A 20,031-nucleotide genomic window follows, 5' to 3' on the forward strand; every position below is an offset into this window, starting at 1 on the left:
ATACTCTCATGCTGGTGCTTTTTACAAGTATATAAAGATCCACACAAAGATTTGAACATGTTAGGTTGGGTTTCCGGAAGAGCAAGAATTCATTGAGTATGCAAAATGTGTCCATCAATTGTAGAAACATGCAGGTATAAGTGACTGGTTTAAAATTTTATTTAAAAAAAAACAACTGAACAGCATGAATACTACTTTGACAGGTGTCAATTTGCCCTCACTGCTGTCACAGTGAGGTTTCAACAAGACAAATTTTGAATAATAGCCAAGGCATTTATCATTAGACAATAACAGGAGGCTGATGAGAAAACATGCCACGGTCCTATATGGACAGATAGTGTGACTGATAAACATGCCAACTTGACTTGTGTCAAGCAAATTATATTGTTTGTCAAAAAGGGTAAAATTTAGCTCATGACTATTTTTTCAGTGTAAACGTAGACAACATATTTTAATGACATTTTCATGAGTGGCTGCACTTTGGCAAATACAATAAAGTACTTGTTTATGTATAGTTCAAATAATTAAGATAAGTTAATGTCAAATTAAAATAACGTTTTTTTAAGAAAAGTTTCAATTTTCATGCTACAGAATATATCAACTGGAAAACTTTTTCATTGAAAAAATATATTTATCAAAGACGTTTTATAGCATGTACTCATTAGTTATTGTCACTAAAATTTACAAATGTGAAACAATTATTTTTCAGTTTCTACCTCATCATGGATTCAAAATTAAAATTAAAAATTTTTTTTTGTTGAACTTCATTTTTTGGAATAATAAATTTAGTTAAAATTAAAGGGAACCTCAATCCAAACAACATAATGACCCCTAAAAAAAAAAGCTCCGCAAATGTAGGAGAATGCAATTTACAGTTTTGTTGTATCACTTTTCATTCTCTAGATATTCCACTTTTCATCAGTATTACGTAGTCAGCCATCTTGATTTTCAAGCAAAGGATTATGGGTAAAGTATAGAATAGAATAGAATAGATTTATTCCACCAGAAAAAAGAGACAATTGTACAGGGAACTTTATCTGAATGAATAATAATAATAATATATATATTATTCCTGGTGGGGACCAGAGAGGTAGTTCTAGCAGAACTAATCTAGTCCCTGGCCCCAAAACCATACTCAACTGTTAAAATATACGTTGTTGTGAATAGTGATACACAAAAAAATTATATTGTTAAGTTAAAAATAAATAAATAAATACATAATTAAGTAAGTAAAGAGACTACAAACTCTCATAATCAATAATAATGAAGAAAACAAAAATAGACAATACTAGTACATATACTACAATAATGCAAGTATTTATACATTAGTTAAAAGATATTTTTTTAATGCCGTTTTGAACGAGTTTCGTAAAGTTAATATTTTTAACGAAGTTGGGAGCTCATTCCAATGTTTTACAAGAGAAAATGTCAGACTTTTCTTAGTTGAACTTAAATTAATTTGTGGTGTGGCAAGTTTCTCAGAGGTTACTGATCGTGTATGGTATGGATGTGATATTGATAAGGCGTAATGATCCAGAGAGTGTGCATGGCGGCCATTTTTCAAATCGTATGCAAATAAACATGTATTGTACTTACATAATTTATACACATCAAGAATGCCAAGTTGCAGGAAAAGTGGTGTGGTACTTGCTCGAAAATGAGAGAAAGAAATTAATCTGACAAACTTTTTTTGTAATTTAAAAATTGGATCAATATATGTGCTAAAAGTGTGTCCCCATATTTCTATACAATAAGCAATGTGTGGGAGAATCAACGAGTTGTAAAGTAATATCATAATGGATTTTGGTAAATAATGCCTCAAGTATGAGATTATCCCAATTGTTTTACTGATTTTTTTAACAATGTTATCGATATGGGGTCTCCAACAAAGTGTTGAGTCAAGCGTGACACCTAAATAAACAGCTGACGACACCATTCTTAATGACAAATCATCAATTGAGAATACGCCCTCAATAGTTGTTTTTCTTTGAGCTGTCTGAAAAATCATGAAATTTGTTTTGTCAATGTTTATCGTTAATTTATTTGATTTACACCAGGTAGCAACTTTATTTAATTCAATATTAAGTGTGTGAAGGTTTACAGAACGGTCTTTTACGGAATAAAATAGACTGGTGTCATCAGCAAATAGTCTGAATGAAAAAAGGGGGGATGATCGAGAAATGTCATTAATATAAACTAAAAAAAGAAGAGGGCCTAGGATTGACCCTTGTGGTACCCCTGTGGAAATAGTTTCACAGTCAGAATCATTGTTTTTAGTACTGACATATTGTTGCCGACCGTCCAAAAAAGTTTTAAACCAGTTCAAAGTTGACCCTCTAATCCCATATTGTTGTAGTTTAGCTAGCAAAATACTGTGATCAATGGTATCGAAAGCTTTTCTCAAATCTATAAAAGCACCAAGTGTGACAAAACCTTCATCTATTCTTTTTGAGATTTCAGCTGTGAGATCAGCTAAGGCGAGTTTAGTGCTATATTGCTTTCGGAACCCGTACTGATTTTCTGAAAGAATTTTAAATTTGTCCATAAAGGCACACAACTGTTTATTGGCGAATGATTCGAATAGTTTGCTGAAGACAGGTAAAACGGAAATCGGCCTGTAGTTTCCAACTTCATAAGCACACCCTTTCTTGAAAATGGGAGTCACCCGTGCTTTTTTCAGTTTGTCAGGGAATACACCTTTCGACAAGGAACAATTTATAATATAGGCGATTGGTTCGGCAATATATTCAGCAGCCACTTTCACAAGTTTTGGGTGAATACCGTCATAACCAACGGATTTACGAATGTCAAATTTGTCAATTTCATTTAAGACATCGTGTGCACAGACAGGGCGAAAGAAAAATGACTCTGATTGTCTGTTGCCAAGGTAGTCATTAAAATTGGTGTTACAGGTAATCTCCGAAGCAAGCTTTGGGCCAATGTTAACAAAGTAAGAATTGAACAAATGTGCAATATCCTTACTGTTTGTAACAAATTCTTCTGGTTTGGTGGTTGATTTTAATTTTTGAGGGGTTCCAGCTTTGCACATGTTTCCATTCATTATTTCATTAATGGCCTGCCATGTTTTATTATTATTGCCAGCGGAGGTGCAAAATCTGTCACGAAAATACGACTTTTTGGCAGCTTTCAACAGTTTACAGAGAATATTACGGTACTTTTTATACTGATTATGTACTATTGAGCTGACAGAATGTCGTTTTGTTTTAGAAAATAGTTTGTGTTTATTTTTAATAGAGACAAGCAGTCCCTTAGTAATCCAGGGCTTTTTGAGTGATTTGGACGAAAAACGAGTTTTAATCCTTGGGACATGTTTAGCGACAACGTTGTTAAACAGTTTGTAAAAGGCGTCGTAGGCCAAATTTGGATCTGATATTTCATAAATTGGTATCCATGACGTTTTCGCAACATCCGCTTTGAATGATTCAGGATTAAACAAAGAAAAGTCATGTTTGTAACTATTTGTTGGATTTGTGTTAAATATATGACGTAAATGTTTAAAAACAGCAAAAATTGGAAAATGATCACTAAGATCCGCCTCTAGGGTACCGGCTTCAATAAAATAATCAAAAAAATTCACAAGACAGTGATCTATTGTTGTAGATGTTGATTCGGTTACTCTAGTTGGAGAGTGTATAATTTGTTGAAAATTATTGGCATTGAGAACTGTGTCATAGGCAGCATGCGCATTATTGCTGCTAGCAACATCAATGTTGACATCGCCAAGAAAAATACATTTTTTATTGGCACAAAAAGTTTCAAGACAATGCTCAAAACTATCAAGGAAATCTTGCACAGAGGTATTGGGCTTACGGTAAATTACACCTATTATAACTTGTTTGTTGTCCAATGTAGTTTCAACAAATAAACACTCACAATGACTTAGAATAACTGAGTCAATAACAGTATAAGGCAATGATTCGTGTATATAGAGACCAACACCACCTCCTGAAGTAGATGTGCGGCAATTTGAAATAAAATTGTAAGATGGCAGATTATAAATTGAGGTGTCAGAATTACTGTGCAACCACGTCTCACTGAGACCAATGACTGACAATTTCATTTTCAGAAGGTGTAAAAGAGTTGAAAGGTCGTCAAAATGTGCACTAATGGATCTAACATTCAAATGTAAGACAGAAAAGGAATTTACTGACAATGACTCACTGTTGTTAAATTGCTCGATTGAATAAGATTCACAGTTGTAATTACTGGATAGCAATGAGTCTGTTACGTCAGGATCCATGAATAATTCAGCTTTTCACGCTGCAAACAGTCACATTAACATATTTTGCAAAGACTGTCTTCGTTTGGAATGTAGACAACTGGTGAATTCTCGTCTTTCTTTGTTAAAATTTTGCCATAATGTGTCCATAGAAATTTCCAGCCACACTGTTTCCTTTTGATGTTTACCTTAGTAAATAAAGCTTTCCCAATAGTATGACATCATAGAATCTGTTGTCAGAAATTGAGAAAATGATTTCATCTATAACTTCAAAAGTTGAACTTCAAATTGGCTGAAAGTTTAGAAATTGGTAACATACATGTAGTGGTGCCATCCATGCTTATAAAATAGTTGTCATGGAAACAGAACTGAAAATATTTATTTTTATGTTTTTCTACCAAATGCTAAAATTTCCTTATATTGTATACAATTTACCAACGTGAGTAGGTTATATAGGTGATATATCACATGTTGAGCACAAAAAGGGGACAAAAAAGTGACATTCTATATTTCACAACTAAAATATTGATTTTTATTTTTTTAACGTTTTTAACAATATCTTCACTTTATGTGTATTTGTGAAATTCCAATTTCCATTACTATAATTATATACATGAGTAATATGCACAACGAAAATTTGAACTAATTCGCATCAGTATTTCTCATGTTATAGATGAAATAATTTTCTCAATTTCTGACAACAGATTCTATGATGTCATACTTTACCCATAATCCTTTGCTTGAGAATCATGATGGCTGACTACTTAATAACGATGAAAAGTTGAATATCTAGAGAATGAAAACTGATATAAAAAAAGTGTAAATTGCATTCTCCTACATTTGTGGAGCTTTTTCTTTAGGGGTCATTATGTTGTTTGGATTGAGGTTCCCTTTAAGTTTACCAGTAAATATTGAATGTATTGTTTCTCTCACAAAATTTAGAATTTGAAACATCGATGCAACAAATGTACCAAACACCAATACGATGACATTGCTAGCAAAGTTGCTGACTGGTTTATTATGCCCATCTAACAAGTTAGGTTAAAGCGGGAGGGTCGTCACCTGCGCATGCACAGGAATTGAGTCCAAATTGACAATAACAACACATGCTTAAAATGCAAAGGCTCATGGGTAGACGCTTATTTGTAAACAATGACACACTATGGCCATTTGATGCATGCACATGTGACGACTCACTGGCTTTAAACCAACCTAAACGGGAGACGTCAAACTAATAGAAGCTGCAATTACCTTTCAATTTTAATAATCTAATCATATATGCTGTATGACAAAGATATCCAAAAATATCAAACAAAATGTAAAATGTACTGTAGAATACTTTATTTTAGTTGGAATTAATTTTCGCTGACACGACTTTTTGGGTGTTTTGTACGGAATATTTTTTGCACTGATTTTTGACAAGTTGAATATAAAATACAGGAAAAAAAGTATATTCACAGGATTTTATTCTCACTCAAACATTCTTTCAGCAAAAATTAATTCCAAGCGAAAATTTTATATTTTACAGTATTTACTGACCCAGACTCACAATCACTGGTGTGTATAGTTAGTGGCATAATGCTAGTAAGTGCATGCATTTAGCCGACCGGCACGCTCTCATTAAAATAATACTTATCAGAAATGTTACCGATGTTATGATTGAAACTCTTGAGAAGAAGACACTACCGGTAACTACAAAGAAACTTTACTTTACAAAACGATGAACCAAAAAGATTTAGATCAAAGGGGGGTTCCGGAAAAGCGGATAGAATGACAGTTCAAACATACACAAAGGTAGCAGTGACAGGCACGTTGTCATGGTGAGATACTAACACAAAGTTGCGGGAAATGCATGACTTGTAAGCAATTGAGGTTCTGGCCACTTTAGTCATTGGACCATCATACCCATGAACCCAATGGATGGATGACTTACCATGTTTAGTCCCCATATTAAATTACATAGCAAAGACAAAATATAAAAAATGCCATGTTGGTACAACAAACTACTTTAAATATTTTATTTTTACATTGTACCTTGTCTTTTTAACTTTTAACTGTTTTTTTTTTCTATGATGAATCAGTGCTTCATTGTAAATTTCAAGTAATTTTACCGTTTTGTGGAAATACCTCTATAGTATTGCTTATATCAGCCTTGGATCTGACATATGCAAACAGCAACACAAGTATAACGCCATGTCCACAGTGGCTGTTCATTCACTTTTGACGAGCAATACAGTGAGATAAATTACTAATTAGTTATAAAATTGCAGAGTACTAGTTCTTTATATTCATTTGAATCTAATAACACTTTTCTACTGGATGAATTACAAACACTAAACGAAAAATCAATGAAAAATTAGTTATTTGTGTAAGATTATGGTTTTAAGAGCAAATTAACATTAATGACAATTAATAGTCATTAATAGTCTTTGTGGAAGTGATTCATTTGAAAATTTAATAAATCTATATTTTCACAACTGTGATACTCAACAGACTATAGCTACAGTATTGATAATGAACCTAAGTAAACTTAATAAAGAGTAAAATAAAATAAGGGATAATTTTTCCACCATTACCGTAGTTTGATTTATACATTACGGAAATTTCTGAGAAAGTTATTTCCCATTATAAGTTTTCACTGAATCCTCTCTGACACACTCCTAAATGCTGATGTGTGCCTAGTATTACCTAGGATTGCACCATTGTTATTTATATTAAGATATTTTACATACAGACAAAAATAGAAAATAGACGTGATTTTTATTTTAATCAAAGTTTTCTACAGCAAAATGCCCACACATGGTGGTTTATTTGCAGGTATTAATTAATATCATCTAATTTGCATATTAATTTATCACAAAATACGAATAATTATATATTTTTTTTAAATAAAGCATTGCATTTTAATGCGTAAGTATAATTTATTCACCATTATGTTAACATATTAAGACATATGGCATGATATACCGTACACCCACCCCACCCCCAATTGGGGCATACTTTTCGGGGAAGTGCTCAGCTAATGTGGCATACTTTGCATAATTTTTCAGGGAAGTTCTCAACTAAGCATCCACCTCCCTAAAACTCTCAAATGACTTTTGGAGCTGAATACCCTGGGTAATAAGTCCGATCAGTACTGTACAGTGAGCCCTAGTATAACACAGTTGATGGCTAACTGCAACTAACAGCAATAAATATACAAAGAATACCATTTACCCAATATACTGTAAAATACTTTATTTTCGCAGGAATTAATTTTTGCTGAAAAGGCTTTTTGGGCATTCTTTATGGAATTTATTTTCACTGATTTTTGATGAGTTCAATGTGAAATATAGGAAAAAAAGTATATTTGCTGGATTTTATTTTCACGGAATCATCCCTTCAGCAAAAATAGCGAAAATAAATTCCAAGCGAAAATAAAGTATTCTACAGTACATGAAATATATATACACAGTGCATAGTATGGACGTCTTTTCCCACTAGATACCGATATGGTAATTATTACTGTGTAATACACTTTAAAGTAATATACACTGTAGTACAGAAGCCAGGGTCAAGCACATGTAGAAAAGCGAGAGAAACATCCAGCGGGTTAAAGTGGCCACTTACTTGGTTGACACTGTCCCTGCATTCTTGGCAAAGCCCCTTATCTTGAGCAGCATTATACGCATAGCACCCATCTACTGACAGAGCTTGGGACCAGGGGATAGTGCGGAGTAGATCCACATCTTGCCAGCTACACACATGCCAACCAGATGCACACATGTTACTGCTGTTTCTGATGTGTCCATCCCAGATTCCTGCACATGCTGCTAGTCGTGGATGTGTCGTAAATCCTTCGACTGTCCCATCAGCGCAACCTGTAAGATACAAAAAGATATACTGTAAAATCTTACTGGGTTTAATTTTAGCAAATTTGATGTTGCATGGATATTCATATTTATTCTTTAAATTCATGATTTCCTGAATATATTCTATAATATGGTTCACTGGGTTTTAGCACATTTTGCAAAATAATCATAAATACTAATTATGACAAATAATTGAACCCTATAAAGTATCTAATAACCATAGATGTCACCAATTTTGATTACTATTATATTCACTAGATTTAAAACATCGCCTGCTGAAAGTCTGTCAGTGGTGATATGTTAAAATTAAGACGATGAGGTCTATTGGAATTTTACATGTTCACATGGATTACAGTGAAAACAGAGAAATTAATTAAAACCAATGAGGAATTAATGCCTTTACAGTATCCTTAAAATTAAGTTTCCAAACATTGTGAAAGATTAGTTCATGCCACCATATATTTCTGAGATAATAATATTGCAATTTTAAATCTTATTAGTCATTACACGAATAAACAATCAATCACAGGAGTTCCGGCAACTGATTTTTTTGTGTCACCTATACCAACACTTCCACTGATTCTTTCAAATTTTGAAAATATAAATAAAGGATTATTTGTGATGCTAATTTTATGCAAATTATGCCATAAAGGGCCTGAAATTGTAAATTTATCCTACATAAAGAGGCACGAAAATCCTACAGTTAAACATTTGCTTTTTGAAAAACATGTTTATCAAGCCATGTATCAAAGTCAACTGATAGCAAAAGTCAACACACAGTGCAATACAGAACTGGGCAGTCTACCAGACATGCACAATCAGGAATCATTCACTTGAACCACATCACCATTTTGTAGATCTAAAAATCATTAAATTATGGTAAGACATTATAACCCAGTCAATGCACTAAGGCAACATTTACATAGTAAGCTGACACAGAATACTTAATATGACCGCCATACAAGTACTAGCAGCCAGTGGTATGTGTGGTAGTAGGGACAACTGAAATATGCTGAGAACATAACTGGAAGTCCTTATGAGTTCCTAAGGGGAGGATTAAAAAGATTCCTATGGCTACACTTTGCTAGTACTTTAAGTACACTATCTATATGCAAGACACTATGGAATTCCACAGTAGTTAAAAAAAAATGATATTCACAGTAATTTAACTGTCATTTTCAGGTAGCTGAATTTGCACTTGTTCATTCATGTTTACAGCAACCAACTATTTGATTTGTTGAAAACAATTTATCTTTCATTCATGCTGATCACAGCTACTCATCTGATTGGCTAAGTGCACTCTCTCCCATTTCAAGCAACCACAAATCGAATTGGTTGAGCCAGCCTTCCTTCATTAATGCTGACCAACGACTAATCTGATTGGCTGAGAAAACTCATTTCAAGCAACAAATCTTATTTATTTACACAAGTCAACAAACCCATCTACCACCGGTATTAAACTACCAGTAATAATTTATAATATACATGGCTATAATTTATAATATAAACTCTAATGTACCTTCTCATTCAATTAGATATAATAATTATGCAAATATATGCAATAATGATTCCATGCTCAGCTATGTCATCAATATTAACATGTACCGGTAGTTATTTTTTACTGGCAATAAATAAATTTGCCATCACAATATTACAAATATTAAAAAGCGATGACAGTCATATTAATCAACCATATATTATAAAAATGTCACCAATAAAATATCCAGGCAACTAATCCTGCTAATAAATGGTTGCCCACTATTCCTTATCAGATGTCTACTTCAATAGCACTTTACAGTTGCATACAGATAGCCACCATAAACAGCGGGGAGTACATTGCGGTGATATCACTTTGCATTTCATGCTTGCCACTAATTTTTATTTATTGTCAATGTGATATGATATTTGCACAAATTATTTTTTTTTTTTTTTATTGGTAAAGGAAAAGAATAATTTATGGTACAGTGTTGATGAGTTCGGTTAGAATCACTTTTAACTTAGCAGCTGTTGGTTACTTAATACTAACAACAAAAGTGTCCAGTGGGAGTTAAGGATCTTCTTGGTAATAAACATTATACAACAGGCCTTGCCTTCTACAAGACCAAAGCATAGGACAATAAAAGCTATTAAAAAAAAAACACATTTGAGGCATCGTGGGAATACTCAATTTCCATTGAAGATGAGGTGCGAAACCCATAGACTTGAAAATGAAAGAAGACCTAGACCAGCAAACCAAATGACACGATTGTTCACTTAAGTGTCCAACTTGCTGTTGCAGCATGTGTGTATGAATGTAGTGCGGTTGTAAAGCGTTTTGCTGTGCAGTGAACTGAGAATAAACATCATGGGACACATGAGAGCAGTGAAAGCAGTGAAGAATATCAACAAAAAGCAAACAAAAAGCAATTATGGCCTCTGTGCCTGGCATTTCACGCTTGGATGTATCTTTGTAAAACTCAAATCAACTGAGGGGGATATCAGGAGATATTTTCAATTTCACGAAACTTTTTTTTTAATAGCAGGCGTTAAGACATTCACGTTCATTAATCCTGGTTCCACAGAAACTATCTTAAGAATTAATGCCTGTAAAATGGATTTAAAGCTTTTCTTCATCTGATGCTGAAAAATTCTTATCTATTCATCAGCAAACATTATGTTAACATGGGGTTACTACGTGCAATGAATTGAGCTGTGAAAAAGTTGTTTCCCATTTCAAGGACAAACAATGGTTGAAAGAAATTCGCTGAAATGGTTGCATTTAGATTAGCTTCCATGCCATCCAGTTCAATTTGGATGCCTGATTGGTTTGAAAGATGAAGCATTCTGCCTATCCATTGTGGACCATCTACAAGACGCTATGTTGAGTGACCTGAAAGTGAATGCATGGATGTGATTTTACAAACACACTAAATAGTAATTTAATTTTGTGCAAGGTATACATGGTGGTGTGTGGGGGTGGGGGTGGGTGGGATATAGACAATTTTAGGCTTACGATTTCAGTAAAATTATAAGAAATTTTTTTTTAATTTCAAGTATGCAATATATTTTTTCTCTTTCGGTTTCTTTTTTAATTCGATGACCCCCCCCCCCCTCCATGTGTTCTAGCGGCGGTATATGTCGAAGCAGGCTAAAAGAATTAATGATGCACCAACGGTGATTGACAACATGACTTGAATTTGTGACAGTGAAATATGTGAAACATTGATTTAGTGACAAAGTCAATGTCAAGAGTTGACCCATTACAACCTCAGGGGGGAGGTAAAAATTATGCAAATCATTTGGGGTTTTTTCACCTAGTTTTGCAAAAATTTATACAATGTATTTTATTCTGTAATTTTCTATTTGTTTTTCTTTTAAATTTCTCTGTGCAGATTTTCCTACCCTTTAAGTTTCTAATGACCAGCTCCTTATTGGCCTTTCAAACTGGTCAATAGCTTTCTAAATTTCATTCTTGTAATAGAAATTACACAGTATTATACACGAGGTGATCCATGACCAGTTTAAGAGTTATAATGAGAAGGTAATGATAGACAACAAACCATAAGTTCTAATGAACAACTAGTGTGTGATATCAAGCTAGTCTGCTGAGTGCTGATTATATGGGTCATGTCATTTTATAATGGGAGATACCATGCTATGCTAGATAGAAGTTGAATCAGCTCAAGTCACATTTTGTACAGCATTAGGTACATAGAGACACTAGCAGGAAGGCAAATAATACATTTCCAGTAAGCCAAACTTGCCTCGATTTTTCAGGCTGACACTGTGTCTCTTTATAGCCTACATGTAACTGAAAAATGATCACTTGTAGATATGTACATCAATCAACTAAAATATCAACTTGTACATGTAATTTTGAAAAAATATTCTCATATAAAAGTATGAGCCAAGCAGCACTGTGGAATAATAAATCAAGAATTATTAATTAATTTCCATAAATCAACAAGCTATTCCTACTCACCTACCCTACATTACTTTTCAATGTTACCAGATACACACTATTACCCGGTAATCTTATTGTCCTTCAGAGTGATTGGGTAGGCAGGGGAAACTGTTACAGACCTATTTTAGCTTATCACATGGAAGTACATTGTAGATTGCATCTGCATGCAGAAATTACTTTACTCAAGAGCATGCAACAATCTCCTCACAAAATGATGTATATGAAATCCCCAAACACCATTAACTTTAACTTAAAAGAGAACCATATGATAAATGTATGAAAACATACGCTATCAGGTTCTGTTTTCACATCACAGTTGCCGCAGAGATGAGAAAATGATCAAAGGGAATCAGAATCAACTAAACACTTTCACTTTCTTTAATGTGAAATTTAATCCCAGTTATCCAGTGACTATAGGCATTACTTACATGTCTATAAAGTAATACAGTGTGTCTGCACAGCTTGATTTATATCATTAGTGACAAGACCACCAACTGTCTACTGTATCATGGTTGTTCTGATCATTACCAGTAATATAATAGGTGATTTTCCGTACAATTGGGAGATCTCGCGAGATGTATGAACGACGCGCGTTGAACGTCTGCCGCAAAAGTCGAACGATTTGATTTTGAACTAGAATTTCTTTATTTCGTAACTCACAGCGACCAGCCGATCTTCGACAGGGGAATATTGCTTCTGAATACCCTCACTTAATCGAAATTGCCTATCATGAAATGTGGACAGCACATTATTAAGCATGGAAATGTCCCCAAAAGTACTTCGCGTTTGTCGAATCCCATGCGATGTTTGATGCCACTACGACACTATGACCTTTGTTTGTCCTGTTTTTACGTTCGATTTCACGCATAACGTGTGATTCTCGCAGTGAACGGAAAATGGTCTATTAATGGCACACCTAACTGATGCTTTTATTGTCCCCATACATTCAAAAGTCGCACTCATTTCAACTCCTATATTCTTCAAAATATGTTCAGTGTCATATACCTTGGCTAGTATCATTATTACATTTGTGGACTACACACATATAAAGATAATCATATAGAATGTTCGACTACCATAATTTGAACTATTTATACTTGCGTACAGATGTAGTTGCTCTGACAAAAATTGATACAGTATTTGTTTTATTAATAGTGTATGCGTTTATGCAAATTACAAATTCTATGATCAAAATAAGTCATATTTCAATGATTCACTATACAACAAATGTAATTTTTGGTTTGTATGCACTTCTATTGAAGAAGCGTTTGTAATCAGATTAGTACTGTATTTGTTCTATTAGAAGCACATCTCAAAAAGAAACAGGAGCACATATATCAACCAAAAAAACACATTACCATAGTTGTACACTGAAAATATATAAAACATGTATTTTTAGCTAGCATGTTATTTCAGCTAAATTAGCTAAAATGATTTTGATGCTCTACATAGTTTAAAACAAATTATACTGGTACTCTCAAAATTAATCCATGCACTAAGCTGAATTCACTAACCAAACTAAAATAGCACATCTTTTATAATGCGTGCATTGGCCCCAATTAATTAATTAATTAATGCTTACATGTCATTTACATGTTAAGTACATGCACTTTTAAAGAGCAAATATGGTAGTATAGATTAAATATTCAAACTTATTATACTACATGTACATGTATTATAAAATTTCCAGCAGGTGCATCTGATGATAAAGATCCTACTTCAAATACCTGAATGTTTAAATTACCCGTAATCAGTGTTCTCCCCAGGATGTAAACAGTGTGGCGGCCACAGTGCTTTGATTTGCCGCCACACCGGTCTGACACCGCCACAGTGATTAGCAAGACCGCCACAGTGCTTCTTTTCATTGGGGGATCTCGTCACGCTGGTCGGCCTGACCGGCACTCAAAATTGGCGACCACTGCGGAAACGCTTCCGACTATTGTCATATTGTTATTATATTTACGTACCGACAAACACGCATCCTGCCAGTCGTGGATAATAATTTTTAAACAATTGACATAGTCGCGTGATGTGGTAACGGCTTTGAACAATACAAGTCAATTTTGTAAAATTAGCACCTCTTTGTTTGTAAGTACATACTTTCTGACGCAGTATTTGGTTTGAAAGCTAAAATTCTTTCAAAATCAATTCCATCCGATACAACATGGGCAAATCGGAGTTCACGATCAGTTTACACTACTCAAGAAAAAAAAAACGTGTTTATTGTTATTGGGTAAAATACATTTGAACTGTTATCATCGTGAATTATGTAAAAACTCTTCTTTCGATAATTTTTTTACCTTTTAAAAATTTCTAATCACCTCTTTCGAAAACCATCATGCAGTTTTCATCTGAAATTCATACAAACACATCGTGCTACGACATCGCTTTACTTCCGCAATGTAATTTTTATGATCACGATCATTCGGAAAACTTCGGGTTCTACCGGCATTACCATGCGGCATTTTGATTGGTAAATAGCGTTTTCGACCCACCGGGTCAAAGGACACATGCCGGTCAATTAATGCGTCATAACTATCATGGCGGGTCTGTGTTTTTCACCGAAGGGATCGAGTGATCAAAAATAATTTCTCCTGATAAAACTAGCTCAAATTTTACGTTTTTTCATATAAAAAAAAAAGTATTTAATTTTTGCATGACATCATGATCGAGTAAGAGGAATTATTGGTATAACCGGTGTATAACATCGTGAAGTAAGTTATGTCACGTCGTAACTTTGATCATTTGGAAGTGTTATTTGTTCGTTCATTTACTGTAAATGTAAACGTTAGAAGCTGATGGTCGGAATAATAACCAACAATCCGCCAAATAACTACATGGTCGATTTTTTGAAGGAGAATTTTGTAGTAAATAAGATCATGAAAGTGGTGAACATAATCCTGGCTCAAACGTTTCAAATGAGTTTCATTTAACTTTTTACAATTTATTTGTTTCTTTTTAGTCTGCAGCATTTGCATTTTGAAAATGTTTCATTTTTAAATTCAAACTCTTCTAAATTGTGAAACGTAATATTTTGACTCCAAAAAAAAAATATTTTCCCTGTGACGGAGCTCATTACTATTACAAAAGTGCCCAAAATAAAAGTGTTTATAACACTGTGTGAAGCAAATAAATATCTGCCACTTTGTTTTTAAAAAGGTATATGTTGTTTATTGTGTGGGTGTAAATGTGCTTTGGTCAATTTCTATTATTATGTAAATGATATGCAAATGATATGCAAATTAGGCCGCCACAGTGGTTTAAATTCCTGGGGAGAACACTGCCCGTTACTTCATTTAAATATCTCAGCCATGTTTGGCATGCACTGTTTACCATTTTTTATTTTACCATAAAACAGTAAATCTTGTCAAAATGTGCCTGTAAAATGTTAAGTTTCCATAACAACCTCTCAGCTTTACAAATAAAGTCTAGATAATTTAACTACGGTATCATTCATACAATTTGAAATGAATGTAATTTCAAACTATTAGTAAAAATACCACTGTTACTGTCTCACAGATGTTTATTCTGCAAATTTGAAAACAGATATACTGAGCAATGAGTGAGGGATCAATTTTAAAAGTCTGGTGTCTCTTGATTGAATGTACTTAGTAGGAAGTTTAGACTGCAGAGGTTTTGACCACCATTTGTCATCCAGTAAGTTTCAACCCACCCTCTTGTTCAGCTAAATACAGGACTTGAAATTAACCTTTTCACAAAAGCCTGTTTGAGCTGTAACCAGTTATAGCAAGCTGGTACTGTAATACTTATAATGGTATTATTGGGTAGTCCATCAACTTCATTGAGTACTTTCATCCATGCAGGTGTAAATATAAATAAACAGGTCAATTTTTGTATTAAAGATATCTTATTGCTTTCAGGTCAAAATGTAGAAAACAATTAAGGCAAATATTTTAAGTAATCCAGGTGTGCTATGACTTTTTGATTATTTATTTAACAATACAAGTTCAATAACAGACCAACACAGTTTAACAGGCCACCTCAGGCACTGACTTACAAAAGTACAATAAGGGCTACTATATCCTCAAATTCCAGCCTTACTGTCCTTGCAGCAGTACATGTATACCTCATGTGAAAAAAAATGTTAGACGACAACAAATCCAAAAGGCAGTGGCTTACACACACATGTACCAAACTTCATTACGTTCTGAGAGCACAGTATAATGAAGCAATGATTCAAAGAGGTAGCTGTCAGTCCCAGGGATTGCATGCACCATGGAATCATTAAAAACAATTGTTGATATCTTTATTGCTTCGAAAGTTCATTGAAATGATCAAGTTTATCGTAAATTAAGTACGTAGAGATGTCTCTGTTTAAAGGCCATGTTAGTCAGCCCTGTGATATCGCCTATGCCATATAATTTGCATTACTTACATACTTTTATTGTACTTGTTCATATTGACCTCCATAATGTTGTCATCTGATCACATGGGCATTTTGAAATGGCACTAAGATATTTGAATTTGATGACAACATGACTATGGAAGCATGACAATACAGCATCCAACACTGCTCTTTTTACAATCAAATGTTGGATCAGCTATTCATCTGAGTTTCTCAATTATTGAAATCACTTTGCTCATTATTATGTCAGTCAGTCACCCCTGAGATTCATAATGCTTTTGAATCATGTTCCCAACACTTGTAGATTCAGAAAGCTTCATTATGTGCAGTTACTGTCTTAAGAGTACAACTTTAATCAGTCTTGTTCCCTGACAAGCTTTATCCACACACAACTTGCTCAGTAACTATACCAAGTCATAAAGACTCTACTTAAATGTCCACCCATGAAGTAAAAGCATTTTTTTCTCATGTTAACAAAATATATTGTTTTGGTTTTTTTTTTGGAAGAAAAAAATGAATTAAGTTTGTCATCGCAAACTTGAGCATGCAAGCAGTGAAGCACAGACACTTCTAGGTCATATTGTGCTCCATTCCCATTCATTACCCTGTTTTGTAGTACAGCTACTTGTCGTATGTTTTTATTTGTTAGAGGTGATGTTGTCCACCACAAACTCAACAATAGCTTTACTAAGTTGAGCTAATAGATATGCCTCCAAGCAACGAGCACATGCAGTATAAATTTCACATTTAAGTATTTGTTCTCATAGAGAAGTGTATTCTGATTTTGTTATTACAACCGCAAGATAACAATGTTCACCTAAACTATTTGAATCTTTGGGTGACTGTATTGTTAATACATTATAACTAGTGCATATCTAAACAACATATTGTTCTTAGTGACTGACAATAAACAAAACCACTTAGTTCAAAACAATGTACGACTACAAAGTTCTTTCAAGTCAATTAGCGGCCACTGTCTACTCTGGTGGGCAAGAGCAAAGCCTCTTTATATCAGTAAATGGTGACGGTCACAAATTAACTAGTGTTTTTCAAGGTTCTGATAAATTAAGATTACTGAAAAAACATCAGTTAGTGAAGCGCAAATTAACACAATGTTAACTGGATGTAGGACAAAATCTCTGTATCTCATGCTAGCTAGCGCTGCCTTTAACACAGCATGAGATTAACTGCAGTGCAACAAGAACATGGAGCTCCCTTTCTAGCTCCATACAACAATTAGATGAAATGGATTCATTATTTTGAAATAAATCCTATTTGCTGCTAGAACGTTTGCCATTACATAATTTGAGAACGCTTGTCTAAAGATATTGAAGTTGTTTTTAGTGGGTAATACCTAGTTGTACATAGAATAGAATAGAATAGAATAATGCTTTATTAATACCGTAAAGAAAGATTTAACATTTCCTTTTAGGTTTTCAGATTAATAAAGTAAATAATAAAAGTACATGAAATGTAAAAATTGATTTAAAAAGAATTCAAAATTAGTGAACGACAAAAATATTACAGACAATTATTAATAATATAAGAAATATTAAAATACTGTGATATGTAAGTATCACTGTATGTAGCATAGAATATGTAAAAAATATAAAAGAACATGACAAAATAAAAGAATTAGTCTTGTTTAGATTTAACTAAATATTTGCAGAGAGTGATAAGATGGTTTGTATTTGGTGACTGTAGTACAAGTTTAAAGTGTTCTTTTTTGTTCAAGTTTTGGTAATCACTGTTAATTTCTTTAAGGATATTATATATGTCATCTCTGTGTTCTGTGTACAGTTTACATTCTAGTAAATGATGTAATTCATCTTCTATCTCTTTACAGTGGGTGCATAATCTGTCTTTTATCAGTGTTTTTGGTTTTGTGTACCTTCCTGTGTCTACAGCTAGTTTGTGACTACTTGTTCTAAATTATGCTAGTATTTTGATGTAATGTCTGTTATCAATGTGTTTTATGTAATGTTCCATGTCTAGTGTGGTTTTGTATGTACTGTAAGTGCGCAGTTTTGCATCATCTCTTTTATTGTAATTGTTCCATGTGTTAGTGTAATATTCTCTAATTGAAATCATATGTGAGTATACGATATAGGTATGTATATCCATTGACGTACTACCATGGTATATCATACATGTAATCTCACATACATGTACATGCAAACTACTGTTTACAGGTGAGGGAATTTTATACACTGACCAGGTATGTGTACAACAGCAATTACCTCATAAGTCACCGAACACAATTCAGAATGCAAAAAGTGTGATGAATATTTAAAGCTTCTACAATACGAATTTGGAATAAAAGTACTTATATATTTTGATTTTACAAATCTAATCATTATACAAGCAATGTTCTACAGATCATTTAAATCAGCTTTCCCAAACCTGCAGTACACACCATGGAAACATGGGACACCTTTGTTCATTTTGTTTACACTATTAATCAGTCTTTTGTTCCCAAATTGTAATTTTAATCAATTAAGTAAAGTAAGTGAGATTAGAGCAGCCCACTGTTTTGAGAAGTGTTAACTGCTAATGGCTTGCATAATTAAGGAGATAACAAAAATCTAATCTGGTGATGCTGTATAGATTGTATAATTACAGTTCACACTTCTCACTCTAATTATTACCTGGTTATAAAGCCCCATGCTTACATTAGAGATTACATTGCAGAATCAGCACCAGCTTATAGGCCTGAAATGCATACTAAGCTTAATGGTCAAGAATACAATTAATTGACTTGCTGGTGTGAGATCTGCATTTTGATTTGATAGAGGGACTGTGGTACTGTAAATGCATTAATTATTCACTGGGTTTTAATTTTGCTATTTTCGCTGATAAGTAAAATGTGCTAAATTAAACCTATGTGAATATGTAAAATAATAATAAAACTCATTGTTTCTTTAAATTAGAATTTGTGAAATTAAAACACAGTGAATAAGCTCATAACATCAAAACAGTGAAAATAAATGCTTCTACAGTAATTTAAAGCTTGAAAATATTTTGGTAATTTGTTTCAAGTGACATCAGCAATAACGACTTCATTATATGACTAATTATTCATGAGGACGTTCAATTCATACAAACAATAAATAAAATAGTGAACAACATATTTATAAACTGTTGTTGTGGAACTGAAATAATTTTACAATTATACAATTCATTGTGATGCAGTTTGGGTTGAAATTGTCCTGCACACGCTGTCGTCATTTGATCTGTTTCGTACACTACCATATTCTACCTATTTCCAGTCAGACTTAGAAATCTACTTAATATGCTACTCAAACAAAACAATTTCACTATACAATAAAGAAAAGAGGTAAGATCTGCAAAAAAACTCGTAAGTTTGCACATATACATGCACTCCAACACAAAGTTCATTCTTACTCTTGTTTACGCAAAGATTTCAAATGAAACATAAAGGGAAAATACAAAGGTTTCCGACACATACTGGTAATAGATCATGTAAATAGACAATCTTTCACCAACATCCAACAAATGGCCGTGTAACATTTTCTTGCTTGTCTGGTGTTGACAGACCAACACGGAGTTCAAATAAAAACACAAGCACAAAATTCCTCTCATAAACCACTGAACCTTAATGAACCACTTT

At 33.4% G+C, this 20,031-nt stretch overlaps 1 protein-coding gene across 1 annotated transcript in view; it reads right to left on the reverse strand.

Annotated features, from left to right (window-relative positions):
- LOC144354181 (uncharacterized) overlaps window positions 1–20,031 on the reverse strand; it is a 43,020-nt gene that overhangs the window by 17,259 nt on the left and 5,730 nt on the right. The window contains exon 2 of the mRNA XM_085504375.1: window positions 7,850–8,100. Coding sequence (XP_085360501.1) covers window positions 7,850–8,100 — 251 coding nt within the window. The remainder of the gene's footprint in view (window positions 1–7,849; window positions 8,101–20,031) is intronic.

Source organism: Saccoglossus kowalevskii, chromosome 10 (genome assembly GCF_978046115.1).
Source record: "Saccoglossus kowalevskii chromosome 10, keSacKowa6.1, whole genome shotgun sequence".
Taxonomy (NCBI): Eukaryota; Metazoa; Hemichordata; class Enteropneusta; family Harrimaniidae; genus Saccoglossus; species Saccoglossus kowalevskii.